This window comes from Gopherus flavomarginatus, chromosome 3, assembly GCF_025201925.1.
Source record: "Gopherus flavomarginatus isolate rGopFla2 chromosome 3, rGopFla2.mat.asm, whole genome shotgun sequence".
In the NCBI taxonomy this organism is placed as follows: Eukaryota; Metazoa; Chordata; order Testudines; family Testudinidae; genus Gopherus; species Gopherus flavomarginatus.
In genome coordinates, this window is record NC_066619.1 from 35329570 (window position 1) to 35350524 (window position 20955).

Consider the following 20955-nt stretch of genomic DNA (forward strand, 5'->3'; position numbering starts at 1 on the left):
CAAAGTATAATCAGTAAGCCAGATCTTGACATCAATATTCTTTACTGAGGTAAAACTCCAGTTGACTCCAGTGGGGGTATTGGCAGAGGAGCAAGGAGGATATCAGGATGGGCCATTCTTATTCTGCAATATGGATAAAGTTGCCTGGAGGCGATGCTATGGCCGCTACAAATGTTTTTCCTTCAGACCTAAGCTAAAAGTTTCCAGAGATGAAAGTCTTGTATGGTAACTCTCAACCCATTGCACTATCTAGGGAATTTAATTTTGCATTGGGATAGATTCTGCCATTCTTACTCACACTGAGGAGTGCCCTACTCCTCAGAGACTCTTTTCGATTTCAGAAAATCTACTTATGGCAAAGGATACTCCTCAACATGAATAAGCATGGCAGAATCTAGCCCATAGTGACTATTGTATGTAAGGAAATCTTGGAATTAAAAAAATACTTTACAGCAGAATTTAAATGTCCTAGATCAGCTGCTTATTGACAAAAAATACTGGTTTTTTTATTACTAAAAAAATGCTGCACTCAAGCCTTCTTTATTAGCATGATATTATTATATCATGTATTAATTCTTAATTGCCACAGTATAAAAGGCATCTCAAATTATACTTTCTGCAGTGTGCTACTGTCAAAACCCAGGGTTTTTTAATTAGAGCTCCTCTACACAAAGTTAAGTTGCCTTTCTGTATAGCAGCCATAAGTAGAATTACTGTGTGTCTCCAATTATCTCAATGCAGCCCTCTGAAATAAAAGAGAAAAAGCACAACCATGTCATATATGCATAATCCATGTTAAGAAGGAAGGTATGTATTTATCTTGGGAAGGCTGCTAACACCTCAGAGGAAATTAGCAACTGTTTCAGAGAACAGTAAAACTGACAGCCATCTCACCATGATTGACACCATTTCCACCTGAGAACAATGGCTGTAAATTGTGATACATAACCTTTGATATTTAAATACCTGTTGCAGGAAGATGTGGTTTGGCTGCATTACTTTAAGAAGCTGAGTGCTTCCGAGCACCACCCACCCTTGTAGTTTCTCATTTAGAGTGATCAAAGATGGGGCTAGTGACACTGCATTACTCTTACAGCTGTTCTATTAAGTTATTTAAAATCAGCCCACTTCATGAATCCCCCCTGCATCTTTTAAGGAATTTAGTAGTTTAATCTAATGCAATGGTTTTCAATCTTTTTTTCATTTGCGGACCCCTTTGGAAATTTTAGACATAGTTGGCAGACCCCTCAAGGCTCTGCAGACCACAGGTTGATGTTCTATGCTAATAAGAACCTTTTGCAGACCCCTTAAGATATAGTCTGAAGTTCTCAGGGGTCCACGGATAACAGGTTGATCTAATGAGAACCCCTGCAACTCCCATTTCAAGCATTGCTTTAGAAGGCAAAGGAATACTAGAGGTGAGTCAATTCCCAGACTTTGGCAGTAAGATGCAAGTAAATGGGGAAGTCCAGAAGGAAGTAATGTCACCAAATGGCAAGGCGAGGGCATCTTAAACAAGATTTGGTTATCATAAATCTACAAGTTAAAGAACAGACTATGAATCTTCAACTCAAAGGTTTTCCCCAGCTTAACACATGGATGTGAAACTTGAAAATGCAAAGGTACTGGCACAGACCTATAACTACCTCCAACAGCAAATGTGTCAGAAAAACACTAGGTAATCAATGGAATGAATTTATAACAAATGCTAGAGGTCAATAATACCTTGTCTCCAGAGTTATCCAGAAAAGAAGATGAAACTATTTGGGACTGTGACAGATATTGCAATATCTTTGGGAGCCATTGTATTACATTTATGGATAGTTTCTGTATGATTATGTTACTGCAGCTCCTCCAGGAACTAAAAACACTGGGTGGGGGCGGATACAGGTGAAGTTACCCGGAAACTGTTACAATATGGTGTCAGTGCTGGAATCTGTGACAATGTGATTTGCCGCAAGTGCCAACAGCAGTGAAAGAAACACTACAGAAGGAAAAAGCACAGAGAAAAAGGGTTCTCAGAGTCTTTTTGGGAAAAGAATAGCAAAAAGAGAGAAAAGAGCAGGAATTAGGAACCACTGTAGAAACAGCAGTTGTTGGCCTTGTATGAGCTGGAAGATTTGTCTGTTGCTGATCTGAAGAGATTGGAGGTAAGCCATGCTGCTCTCAGCTGATTTGAGACAAGATGGGGTACCTCCTTGACCTGCTGTGCTTGGGGCAGCTCTCACTGAAAATGCCAGGATCAGGGCAGTCTGCAAATGAGAGACCAGATTCTCCCAAAGACTGGTGGTTAACTCTGAAGTAACTCACCAACTAGTCACAAACTGTACTGCTGATTCCTCACACTGATTATCAAGAAGTTAACTAAAGAAATCACATACCTCCATTTATTGCATTCCAGCTCTCCGGCTCCTAATCACCACATAGGTCCTGTACAGTAAGAAGTTATTTAAAAAATCTCTGCTCATTATACAAAATGTTCTTCTGACCCCAAAGGGTCAGCCATGTTACCAGGTCAATATTAGTTTGAATCTTACCCAAAATACCACACTGCCAGCCAATCCTTTAGCATCTAAACTAAAGGTTTATTATAAAAGAAAGAAAGAACAAGAAGAGAGTTGTTAAATGGTAAAGCAATCACATACATACAAAGACTTGAAAGTCCGTATATCAGCAGTATTGGTGAGTTTGCTGGCTTAAAAGTTCCTCTGGAACACATCCACAGCTTGGATGGGTCATTCAGTCCTTTGGTCCGAGCTTCAGTTTGTAGAACAGGTACTGCAGAGATAAGAAGCAGGATGGAAGACAAAATGGAGAAGATGCAGCTGCCCCTTGTATTCCTTTGGCCATGTGGCTTGTACTTCCTTTGTTCTAAACACAAGCTTCACAGCACATGGCATGGAAAAGCCTTAGAATTATCTGTCCACCGGCCTACCCCTACATGCCTGGTTGACTCATAAGCTGTAGTCCCTAGCCTTTCAGTGAGTTCATTGTACAGCTGATGATCCCTGATGGACCATCGAACAGGCTAGGCAGTGCTGATGCCAATCTGTCTGGGGGCGTCACCCAGAAACACAGCACAAGTTTGGAAATACAGATACACTGTACATATCTATAACCCACAATACAAAGGTGATACAAACATATAAACAAGATTATCATACTTGGCAATTTATAACATTTTCACAAATACCTCACATGGCATATCTGGTCAGATTCCTTGCAATTTATCATAAAGTGTCCCACATATTCCACACAGCATCACAGCTCTTTCATATAGGGGTCAGGAGAGCACCCTTCACCTCCTAAGGAGATTGAGGAGATGATACCAGAGTGTCCAGCAGAAGTAGCAGTGATGGCTAGCGATCCAGAGACATGGCAACTGGAGTGGAAAAGGCTGCTCATGCAGGAAGGATGGGAGGAGCTGGAGGCAGAGCTGGAGCAACAGAAGCTTGCTGACCAGGACAAATGCCATTGGCTCGAATAGAAGAAGAGGGTCAAGTCATACCCAGAAGGGAGGACCTGAGAGTATACCTATTCAGGGGCTGACAGGCAGACAGATATGGGTGTGCTGAACCCCAGTGCTTTGCTTGTGGCCTGAGTCACTGTTGACACCAAAGCAGGTTCTGGGACTCTGACTGTGGGAATACAGGAGGCTGTGTTGTGTGATGTGTTACTTTGTTAATGAAACTGGGGCTTTCAAACCAAACCCAGCTTTTCCTCTGGGAAAGGCAGAAAAGGTGAATCAAACTCCCTCAGTGGATTCCAGAGAAGCAGAGGGAAGTGTCAGCCAGAATGCAAATGGAGTAGCTGAGAGTGAGAAGTGGGGTTGGATCCCTCTGCACGTCACAAAGAAACGGATACCTTAGACAGCAAGGAAGACAGGGAAACATCTCCCTTCAATCTGATGGTGCAATGGTCTGTGAAAATGTAAAGGACAATGAACTGGGTGGGAGGGGAAATGTTGCTCACCTTGATTCAGTGTGTAGGGAACAAAAGACTAAGCCAGTGTGTTTGTGTATGTGTTAGGAGGGTTCAATAACTTTTCCTCTTCCCCACCCGAGAAGCTGAGGTTATGCCACAGGGAACCCATGGCCCTGACCTCCAAGGAGGGGTAGAGAAAGGAATTGGGAGATAGGGAAGAATGTTTATTATATGAACTTTTGTAATTTGAAATTATAAAAGGTTTTGGCTGTCACACCAACTGGGAATAAAGCTGTGGATCCCTCTAGGCTGCCAGTCAAGAGTTCTCGTTACACTACCTTCTTTATGGATGATGTGACAGATATTGCCACCATATGCAGCATATAGAATCTCCATCATTGGAGATTTTTAAGAGCAGGATAGGCAAACTCTTGTCAGGGATGGTCTAGATAATACTTAATCCTGCCATGAGAGCAGGGGACTGGACTAGATGATCTCTCAAGGTCCCTTTCCAGCCTACAATTCTATGATTCTATGGCAGGCATGGCATTGGGCAGCTGTAGAACACACAAAAGTGACTAAAGAATCCCTCAGTTAAACACTAGTCAGAGAGGGGAAACATATGGGACTTAACAACACAGAAGCTGTGCAAAGAGAAGCCCAGGATAGTCAGGGATGGCAGAGCCTTATTCATGACCTACGTATCTGATAGTATAGGAAAGATCCAGATTCAGATTCAGGATCCCTACAGTATAAAAGCATCATATGCGAACAAAATAACTAAGGGAGGTCAGTGTCAGTAGCCATTAAAATGACTGCACCGTTAAAGCAAGCCCAGCAGTTAGAGGTATGAATCTGTATTTCAGACCCACCTGTGTTTCCACTGATCTTGGGCACGTCATCTGCTAAACCACTACAAACAAACGGTCTGACCCTAGTGCGAAGAATGTAGAAAACCTACAGTGATCTTAAAATACCAGTGTAAGGAAACCGAAATATAACTGCTCTAACACCATGTAGCTCTTATTTTTAATAATAGCTTAGAGAACCACAACTCTGCTGAATGAGGTTTCAGTACTGAAATGTTTTTCTATGACACCAAGAATAGAGACTTATTACTAGCTATGGACCAATTTGAAAATATATACATCTGTATATTCAATATCAGTAAATCTTTGACACTATATCCTATCTTTAGGTGGACCTTCAAATTGTATGGGTAGCTTTACTTTCAGAGGAAATACCCAAAGCACTCTTTAAACAAAAGCACACTTCTGTTACATCCGATCAGCAGCTATGCAAGGGCAGACACTACATCAAACTATTTCCCCTGAAATATCTTTCCCTCATCAAAACTATCTTCTTCAATGGGACTATTCACCTGCTTAAAATTACACATGTGCATAAGTGCTTTGCCAAACAGGGCTCTAAACACACAGCTATTGTTCATGTGTTCCATGGCTTCTGATCTGATGGATCTAGTCAAGTGGCTGGCCTGCAAAGAGTATATGTCTTAATGCTAATGAAGAAACTAATGGCAAATTCACTTTCTGCACAAGCAGAAGAGGCCTTCGCTTCTAGAACACAGTGTCTACCATTTTATTCTCTGTGTCAGATATATGTGGCTTTGGCAAAGGTGGTGTCTGAATGCAGGTGGCCACAGATTCATTACAATGTCTTCGGGTTTTTTAATTGTATTAGATGTATCATATTTGTACATGAATCAATTCCCCTAACAGCCACACAAAACTTAACAAATCACACAGGAAACAGCTTAAAAAATTAAGAGACATCAAAAATAAGGAATCGAGGAGCAAATAGAGAACTTGGGCAGAAAGGATAAGCAACATATGGAATAAGATACTAGTATCAGAGAAATGAAGTGAAACAAAGAGGGTTCAAAAGACATCTCAATTTCTGCTGGTAAAGGGGCAGGGCCAGCGTGTGGAGAAGCCCAAATGTAGGATTAAGATTCACAAAAAAATGCTGCATAATGAAAGCTGGATGTCCTTTTCTTGTTCCTATCACCCAAAATCTTAGACACAATGTACATTCAGAATAGTTCAGAAAAATCAATATAAGAAAATCTTGCTCACTCATTCTAGTTAGTATGAAGATGCAGCACATGAATAATGGTCACTCCCCTACTCAGTGGTTTTTTAAACATCCTCTGTTCTCAGTTAAGCACATTCCTCTTTAAATAAGATACAGATGAAATAAAATACTTTTTTAGCAGTTTCTTTGGATATTTAATCTTTGTTTCATCTCACTTTCCTAACACATTTTAGTCTCTTTTTCTGCCCACGCTGATTCAAGACCAGCAGTACTGTGCCTCAGCAGGAGTGATCATACCACATCAGATCTGACACTTGTCTCGGAATAATAGTAGTTAGCACATTACATTTTCCAGAAATGTGCAAGTCTAAGCCCACTAGCACATTGCACTTTAGTGAGGTATTTTAAACATGAGGAAACTGATATTCAGTGGCTTGCAAGGTTAAGTTACTCACCCAAGAACACACAGTGAGCTAATATTAGGCCTGGAATTTGACCTCAGAGGTAGAGGTGGAGAAAATTTTTAACCAAACATTTTTGTCAGCAAATGCCAATTTGTTGAATTTTCTAAACTTTTTTTCTGGCCAGCCCTGTTCAGGGGTTCCTAGCTTCATGTCTCATCAATTACATGATACAGGTGCTGTGCCTAGAAATGACACCTTCCTCAAGATGTCATAGAAGTTATATTGTGGTTTTTTTTTTGTTTCACAGTTACAGAATGGCAGATGTCCTTAAGGGGAAAAAACCCACATCCTTTTCATTTTCAATATATATTAGGCACTTACTATGCAAGAAAGCACTGCAGCAATAATGGGGCTTCTCTTCACTTTGTTTGCTTCTGCTACCATTATTCTCCTGGTAATTCCAAGAGGTAAGTGCTGCTTTTATCCACTGTCATTGTAATTCATGATGTGTGTAGAGCAAGATGTAGCTAGATATATTGAACTAATGAAGTTATCAGTAAGTAAGAGATACTTATTTTCTATTGATTGTAAAAGTTAGGTCTATGACAAATCTAAAAATAATATATGAAGGGAAAATCTTAACTTAACCTACAGAGAGTGTAGGCCCCTGGAGTCTAGAAGAGTTATATTAACCTTGCCTGGTTTCCCTTCTCAAAAGATGTATATCTATCCAGGAGTCAGAAAATTCCATCAGAAATGATGCTGTAATTGGCATAAATCACTTCATTTCCAACCTTTTTTGAAAAAATATTGTTCATTTAACGCTTTATCTGATTATGTAGTGAATTGTGTATCCACTTTTTCAGAGTATACTTATAAACACACTGCATAATGTTTAGACAGTATCAGATCCAGGGTTCTTTGGCATAATGAAAGCTGATGAACCTAGCAATGGAAACAACTGCAGCTCAGTCAAGTAAAGCTCCACAAGACCATTAGTATTTTAGGGTGAGATTTTCAAAATCAGGGGTGGCCTAATGCTGTTCCTATTGAACCAATGGAAGCAGATTTAGACCAACACAGACGCATTTTAAAAATCTCACCCCTAATACAGCTACATCCAGCACTGTAAGTCTGTGCATATATTTATATGTATTATATTGTATAATTACTCTAACCCTTTCTCTATTAATGGAATTATTTTACATTATATACTAGCCCAACTGTGTGCAGCCTGGTTTATTTTTAGATTCATGTGTGGACATCATTGGAGGGTATGCAGTGACTCCACATTCAAGACCATATATGGCCCTAATCAAAGGGAAAGAATATTGTGGAGGAGCTTTGATCAAAGAGAACTGGGTGTTAACAGCAGCCCATTGTAAAATGTAAGTTCTTCTAAAGATTTCTCTCTCATAGAATGTTCTTACTAGTTTAACAGCAAAGTAAATAACACCCAATATGAACCAAAGCTAATGCCTGATGCTGTAGATCTAGCATGCTTTAGAAACTGCTTTAACAAATAAAACTTATGTTCCATTTAGTCTGGTATTCTGTCATAATAGATAATTATGCAATAATATGCCGGTGAGGGTTTCTTCCAACTCCAGGCAATTAGTAGCTTATCTCCTGAAGCATGAAAATTTGTCTCTCTCATATTTTGTATAGCTAGTGTAATTGGGATTCTAATCTTATTATTACATTTTAACGTTTACATTGGCAACCAAGCAATTGTAGTCTCCATTTCAACACTTTCATGAATAACAAAGGCCATAATAAAGTGCGCTAACCTTCAATCTATATGCAGAGATATTTTGTTAACTACTATTTGGACGCAGGCATAGAATAGCAGCAGTTAACTAAAGGAAAGACTTATTGACTCTTTTCTTAGTCAATCACAATTTTGCTGAACAAAGTTCCAAACAATCCAAAATAGCTGCCCACAAAAGTGGAATGAAATTTGCCATTTCATTGTATAAGATGAATGCAGTTCACTACCTGAGGATATGCTAAAATAGCTCTTTAATTTATGCAGGGCTGCCCAGAGGGGGGACAAGTGGGGCAATTTGCTCCAGGCCCCACAGGGGCCCCCACGAGAGTTTTTTGGGGCTCCTGGAGCGGGGTCCTTCACTCACTCTGGGAGCCCCAGAAAACTCTCGCGGGAGCTTCCTCCACTGCAGATCTTCATTGGTCCTTCCACACCGGGACCTGCCGCCGAAGTGCTGGGTCTTCAGTGGCAATTTGGCAGCGGGGCCCCCCCGCCGCCGAAGACCCTAGGCCCCCTGAATCCTCTGGGTGGCCTTGAATTTATATATTAATTTATGTATTTATTAATTAAATTATTTTCTTTATGAATTAACTTTGTGAAATAGCAACATAAACAAATGAAGGTGAGGATGAAAAAACTCTTTGCAGCTAGGGTTGGGGTGGCTAGTTATATGGGCCCGTGGTGCCCGTGCTCCAGGATTATTCAGGGCCTGGGGACCCGGCTTCACCAAAGTTTGGGGCTAGGTCTCTCCCTCAGCCCCACCTGCCACCCCCACGTGCCTCCCCCAGAATGTCTCTTGGCCCCGCCTTCCACCCCTGGAGGATTTAAAAGGGCCCAGGGGCCTCCAGCCACTGCTGCCATAACCAGCAGCACAGCAGGGCTAAGGTGTCTTCTTGCCTGGCTTTGCTCTGCACCACTCTCAGAAGTGGCCAGAACAGTCCTATGGCCCCAGGGGTGGGGAAGTGGTCTCCGTGCACTGCCCCCACCCCAAGTGCTGACTCTGCAGCTCTCATTGGCCAGAAACTGTGACCAATGGGAGCTACAGGGACAGTGCCTGAGGCAGCGATGTGTGGAGACCCCTTAGCCCTCCAGCCTAGGAGCCACTGCCAGAGGGGTATGCGGGTCGCTTTCCAGAGCTGCTCAAGCTAAGCACTACATCCTTCACCTCTCCCACACTCCAACCCCCTGTCCCAGTCCAGAGCCCGCACCCAAACTCCCTCCCAGAGCCCACACCCCTCCCCGCCTCCTGCACTCCAACCCCCTGTCCCAGCCCAGAGCCAGCATTCAAACTCTCTCCCAGAGTCCACACCGCTCCTGCACCCAAACTCCCTCCCAGAACCTTAGGCAGGTGGGAGGGCGAGTGGGACTTGGACCCATTCTGGGCATCACCAAAAATTATACAAACCTGTCACCTCTGGGTTGCCTTAATAATTTAGGTTGTGAGTCAACCTCTCTCCTGAGTGACAGGCTACCTAGCCAAAATAATCTATCTGGCCAACTCAGGCATGAATATGAGATTTAAAACACAAGTCCTACCTTTTACCCCCATCAAGAGGGTTAGAGCTCCCACTGAGCCAGACCCCACACACTCTCTCCTGGCAAGTCTTTCAGTCTCAATGAAACTTGGATCTCACAATTCAGAGACAGAGAGATTAATTCCTACTGTCACAGCCCAAACAGGTGAACATATTTAGCGCCTTATAAAGACTACATCGGGCCCCACAGTTACAATATTAGTCTACAAGAACATATAGAAAACAGAAAGCAATTCTGACTTGACCTGAACAAAGAGAAAATGCAATAGCTAGCCAGCATAAAGTTCAGTCAGCAATTAAACACCAATATACCCTCCTAAGAAAAAAGGACCATTTCCCCATAGCCTTGCCCCCAGTGCATGAATGAGTGGAAGGGCAAATCTTGCTGAGATTGGAAGAGAGGTTGAATGTCCTCCAGTCCTATATCCCAACTAAACATAAATGCATGTGCAACTTCCTCCCATGCAATCACAGTGTACTTTAGAGTCACTGGAGCAATTAGTGGCATGGTCTGATATAAAACTGGTCCTTGATTGGCCAAGAAGAGCATAGAATCCTAGGCATCCATTCAAGGAACCCCTAGCAAGCACAGATCAGTAAGCGACACTTCCATTGTCTGGTGAGTCTGTGAGGAGGCAGGACACTTAAGGAGAGGCAATTGAGCTGAATTAGATGTGGGCTGAAGAGACAGTATTGAGCTCCTGATTGGAAATATTTCAAAGGTTTGGGATTCAGGTTCAAGATCAAAGCAATGATATCATTCAGATTTGATTTCAGATCAAACAGCATCCAGATTTCATCACATGCATCCAGTGAAGTGGGTATTCACCCACGAAAGCTCATGCTTCAATACATCTGTTAAGTCTATAAGGTGCCACCGCAGGATTCTTTGTTGCTTTTTACAGATTTCATAAGTTCTCCTCATGAGATTTCAGCCCAAAATGGCATAAATCACACAAAGGTCAGTTTTTATAAGATTTCTGTTCCCAGAATAGCTGTCCTCATCACATTTCTGATGCATCCAAACTGAACCCAGAAAATAGATCTCTGCCATCTTTGTATCAATCCCAGAACTGAAACTGTAGGGGCAGGTTTGTATCCTGAGATCTGAAATCTCTCCAAGACCCTGTGAAATTCATATAGGTACAGACATAGCTGTATGATTTTAGCTCATTTAATTATTTATAATTATGAATTATAACAATGTGCTGTTTCTTATTATTTAACTTACAGCAGTGTATTTATCAGAGAGTATAGTACCTACTAGAAATGAACACTGCTGAACACATGTATAGTTTTGTATGATTAATATAGTTAACGATGTTATTCTTTTCAGTGATAGAAGAAGCAAAGTTGTTCTTGGAGCTCATTCACTTTCAAAGAAAGAGAAAGAACAACAGACTTTTAAGATTGCAAGACCAATTAGCTTCCCATGCTTTAATAATCAGACAAAAGAAAATGACATTATGCTTCTGCAGGTATGGAATTTTTATTAAACATAATTTTAAGAATATGCAACTTTCTATCCTGTATGGATATTTGATGCCATGCCCCCTGCCTTAGAAAGACTCCAGACAAAAATCTTTAGCTTTATAATATTTCTGACTTTGTTATTCATACACTCATTTGTCATTTTATACATTCCCAAACTTCCTGTGCAGACTTCTGACTTCTTATAAGGAGCACTTATCCTTATCTTTGTGCACATAATATCCTATAACATGACATCTGAATATGTTAAATAGATATTGTGCAAAGTCTTGCATAATCTAATGTTATAGGGAGTGTTGTTAGTCAAATATCTGACTCCATTTAATATTTTGACTTCTCTTAAGCTATACATTAGATTTTTTTAAAAATCCATTAAAAGAATGTTATTTAGGAAATTAGGAAAAGCTCAACTTACAGTTGTCCGATAGTGCACCATTCCCATGAATGAGGCAGGGGTCCAGTGAAAAAAAAATACTGTATCATCATATAATTAAAGACTATGTGATAATAAAATTCATGAGCAACTGTAAATCTGCTATTTCCTAAATTTCAAGCACTTGACTTTGCAATCTAAATAACATTCTTTTAACATAGTTTTTTTTGGGGGAGGCGAGAGGGGTATCTATAGTTTCCTAGGTTTTTTTAAAGGAAAAAAATCAAAAGTATGTTGTGTTCTATTCAACTACAAAAGACCCTCTATCATGCAACAGTAGGGTTAAACCCCTGAATCTTGAGCTCTGTAGTACAGATTGCTACCACCTGAGCTACAGGACTAACAACCTTAGTGGCTAAAGGAAAGGCTACTATTCCAGAAGGAAGCAGTGGGCAACAGAGGACATGTGCTGAGTCTATGGAGCAGTCACCAGGACTGGCCGAATTCTCTCTTTTCTGCCCACTCTTGGGAGATAGAGGAGCCCCAGCTCCATGTACCCCTCTGGGTGGGGGAATGAGCCACTGAGGCCATGTGCTAGGGACAGGGCCATGGAATGGGAACTGAGCCCAGTCCAGTTTTTTTCCCCCCTCCCCGTCAGCTGCTCTGACATCACCTAGGTAGAGCTGGTTGGAAAATAGAGTGAGTGGGTGGTTCCATAGAAAATTTCAACAAAATCTTTTTTCGTCTGCTTGTTTTACTCTGAATTTTCTATTAAAATTTTCAATTTTTTGGCAAAAATTTTCAGCCAAAAACCAAAATATTGCTATTCAAAATGGCATTGTGGTCCCTCATGGGAGTTCTATGTCAGGGGCTTTATGCTCCCATTCTCCTCTATAGGACTAGCTCTCCAATAGTTCTCTGATATACTCCTAGACTTTAAGACCAGAAGGAACCATCATGATTATCTAGCCTTGCCATATTTCAGGCCACAGAACCTTGCCCACCCACTCCAGTGGTAGACCCCTAACCTCTGGCTGAGTTACTGAAGTCTCAAGTTATGATTCAAAGACTTCATAGAGTCCACCATTTACACCAGTCTAAACCCACAAGTGATCCATACTCCATGCTCCAGAGGAAGGCAAAAAACTGCCAATCTGACCCAGCGGAAAATTCCTTCCCAAGTCCAAATATGGTGATCAATGAGCCCGTGAGTATGTGGACAAGACCCACTAGCCAGATACCTGGAAAAAAATTCTCTGTAGTAACTCAGCTCCCTCCCCATCTAGCGTCCAGCCATTGGAAATATTAGCTACTAGCAGTCACAGATTGGCTACATGCCACTGTAGGCAGTCTCATCATATCATCCTCTCCACAAGCTTACCAAGCTCAGTCTTATGCCTGTTAGCTTTTTTGCCCCCAGTACTCCCCTTGGAAGGTTGTTCCAGAACTTCACTTCTCTGATGGTAGAAACCAACCTTCATCAAATTTCAAGTCCGAACTTGTTGATGGCCAGTTTATATCCATTTGTTCTTGTGTCAACATTAGCATGTCACTTAAATAACTCCCCCGCCCACCTCGGTATTTATCTCTCTGATATATTTATAGAGAGCACTCGTATCTCCCCTCAGCCTTCTTTTGGTTAGGCTAAACAAGCCAACTTTTTTAGTCTCCTCTCATATGACAGGTTTTCCATTCCTCTGATTATCCGTAGTAGCCCTTCTCTGCGCCTGTTCCACTATGAATTAATCTCTCTTAAACATGGGTGACCAGAATTGCATGCAGTATTCCAGATGAGATCTCACCAGTGCCTTGTATAATGGTATGAACACTCCCTGTCTCTGCTGGAAATATCTCACCTGATGCATCCTAAGACTGTATTAGCCTTTTTCATAGCAAAAATTCTTGTTGTTAGTCCCTAAGTGCATGGCCTTGCACTTTGCACTATTGAAATTTCATCCTATTTCTATTACTCCAGTTTTCAAGGTCATCCAGATCTTCTTGTATTATATTCTGGTACTCTGCCATATTGGCAATACCTCCCAGCTTTCTGTCATCTGTAAATTTTATTAACATACTCTCACTTTTTGTGCCAAGGTCATTAATAAAAATGTAAAATAAGATTGGTTACAAGACCGATACCTGAGGAACTCCACTAGTAATCTCCCTCCAGCCTGATGGTCCACCTTTCAGTATGACCCGTTGTAGTCTCCCCTTTAACCAGTTCCTTATTCATCTTTCAATTTTCATATTACACCCCATAGTCTCCAATTTAACTAATACTTTCCCATGTAGAACTGTATCAAATGTCTTACTGAAATTCAGGTAGATTAGATCTACTGCATTTTCTTTGTCTAAAATTTCAGTTATCTTCTCAAAGAAGGAGATCAGGTTGGTCTGGCAAGATCTACCTTTTGTAAAACCATGCTGTATTTTATCCCAATTACCATTTACCTCTATGTCCTTAATGACTTTCTCTTCCAAAATTTGTTCCAAGACCTTGCATGCAGTTGAGGTCAAACTAACAGGCCTGTAGTTTCCCAGATCACCTTTTTTTCTCTTTCTTAAAAATAGGTACTATATTAGTAATTCTCCAGTCATAGGGTACAACCCCCAAGTTTACAGATTCATTAAAAATCCTTGCTGTTAGGCTTTCAATTTCATGTGCCAGTTCCTTTAATATTCTTGGATGCAGATTATCCAGGGGCCCCAGTTTGGTCCCATTTATCTGTTTGAGTTTGACTTCCACCTTAGATGTGGTCATTTCTACTTCCAACTCCCATAATGTATCATTTTCTCCCATTTTGGTATTGGAAGAAGGTGAATCATAGGAGTTCTTGGCCATGATGCATCATGTGAAATGTAGGCCAGCCAGAGAGCCCAGACCACAGAAGAGATTTGGAGCATAAAACTCCCAACCTATAGTTCCCATGAGGCACTGCAAAGTCATTCCAAATAGAAATATACCTGGGTTTAGCCACAATATTTTGTTTTTTAGTTTTTCAATTAAACAGAAATTTCTGCAGAAAGCAGACACGTTTCACACAAAATTTTTTTGAATGAAAACCCAATTCTCTGTCAAAAAACAGTTTCAATGGAAATTTTTGACCATCCCTAGTCCCAAATGTTCCCAATACAGCTGTTGTTGCTGCTTTGGCAGAGGCATAAGTCCAGCACTTTGGAATGTTCCTGTGTTCAGCTATTTTGGCAAGTTGCCCAAAATTTTCTGACAACCATCAGCCGGAGAAGAGAAATTATGATTTTCCATAGTATCTTTTGGAAAGCTAAATGAAATTTCATGGGGCAAACGAAAGGCACTTCGCTAGCTCAAGAGTATTCTGCTGCTGATTACCAAAGGTCTGAGAGCTTCTCAAAGAGAAGGTCACAAAAATACTTCATAATCATAATGGAGAGTATTGAGCAACTTAAAGACAGGGGTTACTACCAGCTACCCTTGCAATAACCATGTCTTCTTATTATCCAATAGCTTCAACAGAGAGCAAAAATTAATAGAGCTGTGAAAACCATTAAGATACCTAACACAGACACTGACCCCAAACCAGGAACAAAGTGCCAAGTAGCAGGATGGGGAATAACTAAGAATCAAGAGCGTAAACCTTCTGATATCCTGAGGGAAGTCAACATCACCATCATCGACAGAAGAATCTGCAATGATCAGAATCACTATAATTATAACCCCATGATAACAATGAACATGGTGTGTGCTGGCGATGAGAATGGAGGAAAAGACTCATGTGATGTAAGTAGATATACTGGTTGTACCCATCTAGAGGCCCTTAGAAATCAAATGTAGAAAAATGGGTATGATGGACCCATCAGAGTGCTCAGGTCTTTAGTTCAGCTGCAAAACAAGTGTACTAAGTATGTCTGAGAGTTATAAAGGACTGTGCTGATCTGATTTCCCAAGACTTAAAATCAAAGCTTCTGATTTGTAAACTATCTTGAGGGCCACTGGACTTCTATGCTTTTCTGAGAAGGTAGAAGAGGAAAATATTTTATATTTATATCTTAATGGAAAAATAACAGTGGAAGTGACCAGTCTTTACAAGGGTAATTCAGATTAACCTACATGGATCTATTCTAAAAGCCACTGAAATCAGTGGAAAGACTCCCATTGACTCCACTGAGCTTTGGAACAGGCTTTACATGATCTAATACATTTCATATGTACATAAATCAAGTGATAAAACAAATTTCAGCCATATCAAGTGGTGATAGCTATACATAAACAGCCATATTTTTAAAATGTTTAAATATGTAATTGGTCAGGATAAATATTATATCATTTTTTTTGCTGTAAGTGGAATAATCCATCAAAGAGTTGAATTTTACAAAAACGTTAGTACTCACATTCTCTGGCAGGTAATAAATGAGTACCCACTGCAGATCCCACCCCAGTAGCTCACGGCTAGCCTTATAACTTCTAATAGTAAAAGCAATGGGGTACCCTAAAATTTAATGCAGAGACACTCATTTAATAATTAAGAACTTAATATGCTTGCACTCCAACAGAAAATAAGTACAAGTTTGCATTGAGGTCTGTAGGCCAGTCCTGTGGAGCAGTCAGTACCCTTCTCTGAAGAGAAGAGGGCACTCAAAAAACAGTCTACAAAAGTTGCTCAAGACCTTACAAGATGTGGCCCCAGTTGTCTGATTCTGCTATTATTAAAGTTATTTGTATAACTCACTGACTTCAATGGAAGCAGAGTCAAGACCCAAGTCCTGCTTATATTTCTCATGAGTCATTTCAGGGCCTTGTATCATTTCATGTCTGATACAGTAAAGGAACACCCAAGTGCATTTGGTGGGTTCAAAAAGAGGTTGTCCAGCCTATCCAGAAGTAATGGCTTATACCTTACAATGCATTAACAAGTCACACCCATTCCTTCGTTTCATGTCCTGCATCTTTCTCTCATACAGTCCGTCATCAGGAATGATTCAAGCCTGTTGTTCTAAAAATATATCTGAGAAAGTCTAAAAAATTTATTCTACATCATCTTTAAACACTAAATTGATCCTAGTTTTAACAAAGTCTGATTTAGTTTATGACCACTTAGTCTCTGATCCTGAATATACTTTAGAAATTTATAACGTTAATCACATGAGTAGTGCCAATGAGGGTTTGAAGGATCAGGAGATGAAATACTACTTTGATGGGCATTATCAAAATTCCTAACATAGATCTTCAAATCCACTTTACTTATAATCTAAATCAGGAGAAAGAGTAGAAAAAGACAAAGAATTAACCCTTGTCTGCTGCAGAATATTCCATCCATTTACATACACTGGGGACATGCGGGGAAATCACACCTCTTGGCAAATTTGTCTAGTATATTACGGCTTGATTTATTGATGATTTCAAAGGTTTTGTCCAATTCTCCATTGTTATAGAAGCCTTTCTGTCCAGCAATAAAAGGGTTAACACATTGTACTACCTCTTTTATACACATCCTGACAAGTACATTACTAGATGATTCATTTTCTAACCAAATTATAAGTTTTGCTTTTTGATTAGATTTACTAATTATTTCCAGAAACTTTCTGCATTCAAAGGACAAAGTTTCCAGTTTATTTCAGATTATAAAAAAAGTACATGTTCATTACTACTAAATTAGATTTATTCTCTATTTAATTCACAAATGAATGGATCAGATTCAAACCTTTTCTCTTTTTTTAAATTCAGAACACATATTCTTAGGAAAGACCAATAGAAGTAAGAATTAATTTCTGAAAACTTTCCTCAGACCTTGTCTACACACACACACACACACACACACACGCACGCACCAGTTTAATTAGCAGTGTGTTTTCAAATCTTTGTAAATTCTGATGTAAAGTTTGTCTTCCTCTTCTTTAGGGGGATTCTGGTGGTCCTTTGATATGTAACGGTGAATTGAAAGGCATCACCTCCTTTGGCAGGGCAAAGAAGTGCGGTGCTCCTCAATACCCTGGTGTCTACGCTCGTCTTACAAAGAAACATCTTCTCTGGATAAAGCAAACCATAGGGGGTGACATAGATTAAGTTAGTCACGGACTGATTTTCTGTTGCTCTGATATACAGTTACCTGTACCAAAATTTATTTTTGAATTATGCAGTCAGTATGACCAGAGTATTATTCAGTAGCTTCATGTACATACTATGGTTGAAGTAGTAATTTCACTATAAGCCCTTTCAATGGCTTGTAACTTTCCCATCAGAATTCACTTTGGGGCACAAATTTCATCTATGTGATTCCAGCAAAGAAATGACCTTAACCCCAGCACAACATGAACATAGTATTCACCTATAACAGTATATGCCCTGTAGTCTCAGCCACAGAGGGGCTAAACAGGTGCTTCATGGCTAAGGAAAGAAGTATTACTTCACCCTTACAAAGTGCATTTACTAGATCTCTGCATAGATAATGAGCATGTCAGCTCAAGGTCCAATCCGACTCCCATTGAACTGAGTAGAATTTGGCCATTATTGCATATTGAGAATAACTACACATACCTAGATCTGGATTTCCGTAAAAATCCTAGAGAGTCACTGAGAGTCTAGGAATAATCCCAGAATCCTGGAGATACTGTTGATGCCTCTGCTTCCTCTGATGATCTCATGATTTATGTTTGCCCCCCCGCCTTCTGAAGACCCTCTGAAGGGGGCTATTAGGCAGCCTGAGGACATGGCGTTTCAAAGACTGAATACTTCATAGGAGAGTTTATTTGACTGTGAAATCTAATGATTTTGGATTTCCTAACTTCTATATATTTCAGAACTTCAACCATTTCATTACATTATAATTTTTTGCATTTAATAAAGAAAAGGCAATAAAGTTTGTGGCTTGAAATATGCAATTATCTGGAACATCCTGTCTCTTGCAGTAAAAATACTATGTACAGTTTTGAACATGTAAACTATTTGCAAACCAATTCAGGGTATATACTTGTTTATAACATACATTATGTTAAACATTCAGCTGAAAACTGTATTGTGACGGGGTTTGCAGGCTGCAACCTAGACTGCGGGACTGCTGAGCCCTCCAAACCCTCCAAGCCACCTTTCACAAGTGATGCTGATATCAAGTTACAAGCCTCTGACAGGCACTGCACTTACACAGACATCCAGAGGCAGGGACACACCCAAATGAGTTACATTAATGGTCTCCCAGCCACTCATGAATCATCAATAGGGAGGCTTCAACCAATGCTCTCCAGCTCCCCAGTCTTGCACCCCAGAACTGTACCATCTTGCACTGGTCAGAAGCCTGACCGGTGTAAGTTCATCACTTAGTTTGCCATTTCTTCATAGGAAAGTGGACATGTATCGACTTTGTTAACCTGAGTTTAGATTCCCCCAAGCACTTCAACCAAAACACTTTATCTATTTTTAGATAAAATATAAACAAATTTATTAACTACAGAAAGATAGAAATTAAATTATACATAGCAGGCAAAGAGATCAAATCTGCTTACCTAAAAATAAAATAGAAATTTAGTCTAAATTCTAACTCTAACAGACTAAGCAAGATTTGAATCAAGTAATGTCAGATGGTACAAGCAGCTTACAGTTCCTCAATACATAGACTAGAAACCCTTCCAGCCTGGAACCACTCTTCCCTAGTTCAGAGTCTTTTTCTTCCAAATGTTCTCACTGTTCAGATGGTGGGGGAGAGAGGCCAATTGATGATGTCACTGTAAAATAAAAAAAAAATTTTACATGACATCATTAATTGGCTTCTCTCCCCCACCATCTGAACAGTGAGAACATTTGGAAGAAAAAGACTCTGAATTAGGGAAGAGTGGTTCCAGGCTGGAAGGGTGTCTAGTCTATGTATTGAGGAACTGTAAGCTGCTTGTACCATCTGACATTGCTTGATTTTTTTTTATTTTTTTAAGGGATACTTTGTACAAAACATATCATAATTAAATGACAGTGGTAATATGGAGGTTCCAGGGTGCTTCTTGGAGGTACAGAGTGTCACACCTACATAAAACCCTCAAATGAAATGATAGATGATTTCTCTGGTTAGATAAAATATTAGTATAATAAATACTAGCTGGTAAAATATAAAAGTCCTATTTCATAACTACAGTGTCAGTAGTTGGCTAGATTTCAGGTATATCTTAGCCATGAAATGATCAGACTACTTTTCCAACATTTCCAGCAACAGGATTGTGATCCAAAATGATGTATTGTCATGTGCGTACTGATAAACTCAGCCACTTTCAGCTCCATAAATATCTTCAGAGTTTTTTTCTCCAGCAATAGGAAATAGCTAACAGATTTATGAGAGGGAAAAGAATATTGAATGAGTGGAGACATATTGCATAAGATTTTAATTTAAAAGTCATTTTGTTGCATTTTTTGTGAGCCATTAAACATTGCAGATGATATACAACGTAGCAAAACGCAGACTATGCATATAGCGTCACTGACATATTGCTGAAGTTAGAAAAAAAAAAAGTGTTGTCATCCCAATAGCATCTGGGGCCCAAACTACATGTTTCTTACTAAAAGTTCCAAAGACAAAAATCTCTGTTCAATATTTCATGAGTGTTTCTATTGCACCAGATCAGTATTTCAGTATTCAGTATTTTTCCTCCTAAAAATAGTTTTGCATAGAATCATAGAACTGGAAGGGACCTCGAGAGGTCATCTAGTCCAGTCCCCTGCACTCAAGGCAGGACTAAGTATTATCTAGACCATCCCTGACAGGTGTTTGTCCAACATGCTATTAAAAATCCCCAATGATGGAGATTCCACAACCTCCCTAGGCAATTTATTCCAGTGCTTAACCACGGCTTTCAGTTAGGAAGCATATTTCCTGCTATTAATTATTTAATCTTTTTTCTGTAAAAAGAACCACACACACACATAGTGGGTAAATAAGAGAGGATAGAAGGATACCAGGCCAAATGGGATTACACCAAGGTATCTGAGAGCTGAATTTGGCCCAGTGACTGGAATTTACACCCAAAATATTCTGCCTACGCAGAGGGAATAAAATTAATTGTACTCTATTAAATAAAAGTCTGAATAATTTCTTTTTCTCTTACCAGCACCAAGCTGGTGGTTAGTGGTGAAGTGATTCTAAAAATCCAAGTAGACAGAAAAAGATATAAAGATTTTTAAAGTAAAATGTAATGAAAAATATGTAGTTAATATTTAAAGACACTTGCCATTTGCGACTGTTTCTCCCTTGTGTTGCCCTCTTCCCACAAACTCCCTTTAATTCCCTCTCTGTTCTTTCTGTTCACTCTGTTTTGTTGTCATTGTCTTATTTTCACCTAATTGTAGCATTTTCTCCATCTTCTTTTCTTCTAATCTGCTCCTTCTCTTTACCTTCCTTTTGGATGTTACAGACACCATAATTATCAGTTAAAAACAACAATTTGCTCTGAACC

The 20955-nt window shown here is 39.8% G+C and overlaps 2 protein-coding genes across 5 annotated transcripts in view; one reads left to right on the forward strand and one right to left on the reverse strand.

The window, feature by feature from the left end:
- Positions 1 to 6765: 6765 nt before the first annotated feature.
- LOC127048023 (granzyme A-like) lies at positions 6766 to 18913 on the forward strand. 2 transcript variants are annotated; one of them, XM_050947120.1, is made up of 5 exons: positions 6766 to 6850; positions 7633 to 7771; positions 11023 to 11164; positions 15035 to 15307; positions 17426 to 18913. In XM_050947120.1, exons 1-5 carry the CDS (start codon positions 6766 to 6768, stop codon positions 17588 to 17590), a joined length of 804 nt encoding a protein of 267 aa, XP_050803077.1. In that variant the 3' UTR covers positions 17591 to 18913. The 2 variants fall into 2 exon arrangements, with proteins under 2 accessions (XP_050803077.1, XP_050803079.1); XM_050947122.1 differs by having other exon boundaries at positions 6794 to 6850; positions 7602 to 7771.
- CDC20B (cell division cycle 20B) overlaps positions 15369 to 20955 on the reverse strand; it is a 66530-nt gene continuing 60943 nt past the window's right edge. The window contains exon 13 of one of the 3 annotated variants that reach the window (XR_007773526.1): positions 15369 to 17553. The gene's annotated coding sequence lies outside the window, so the exon portion shown is untranslated. Of the gene's footprint in view, positions 17554 to 19008; positions 19243 to 19635; positions 19827 to 20955 lie in introns of those variants that run through there. The other 2 variants (XR_007773527.1, XR_007773525.1) reach the window with 2 other exon arrangements.

What these genes read in the sequence shown, in the direction of transcription:
- LOC127048023 (XM_050947120.1), top strand. Translation starts at nt 6,766, where the DNA reads ATGCAAGAAAGCACTGCAGCAATAATGGGGCTTCTCTTCACTTTGTTT. An exon ending in ATGACATTATGCTTCTGCAG is followed by an intron (nt 11,165 to 15,034) that starts GTATGGAATTTT and finishes ATTATCCAATAG; the next exon opens with CTTCAACAGAGAGCAAAAAT. An exon ending in GAGGAAAAGACTCATGTGAT is followed by an intron (nt 15,308 to 17,425) that starts GTAAGTAGATAT and finishes CCTCTTCTTTAG; the next exon opens with GGGGATTCTGGTGGTCCTTT.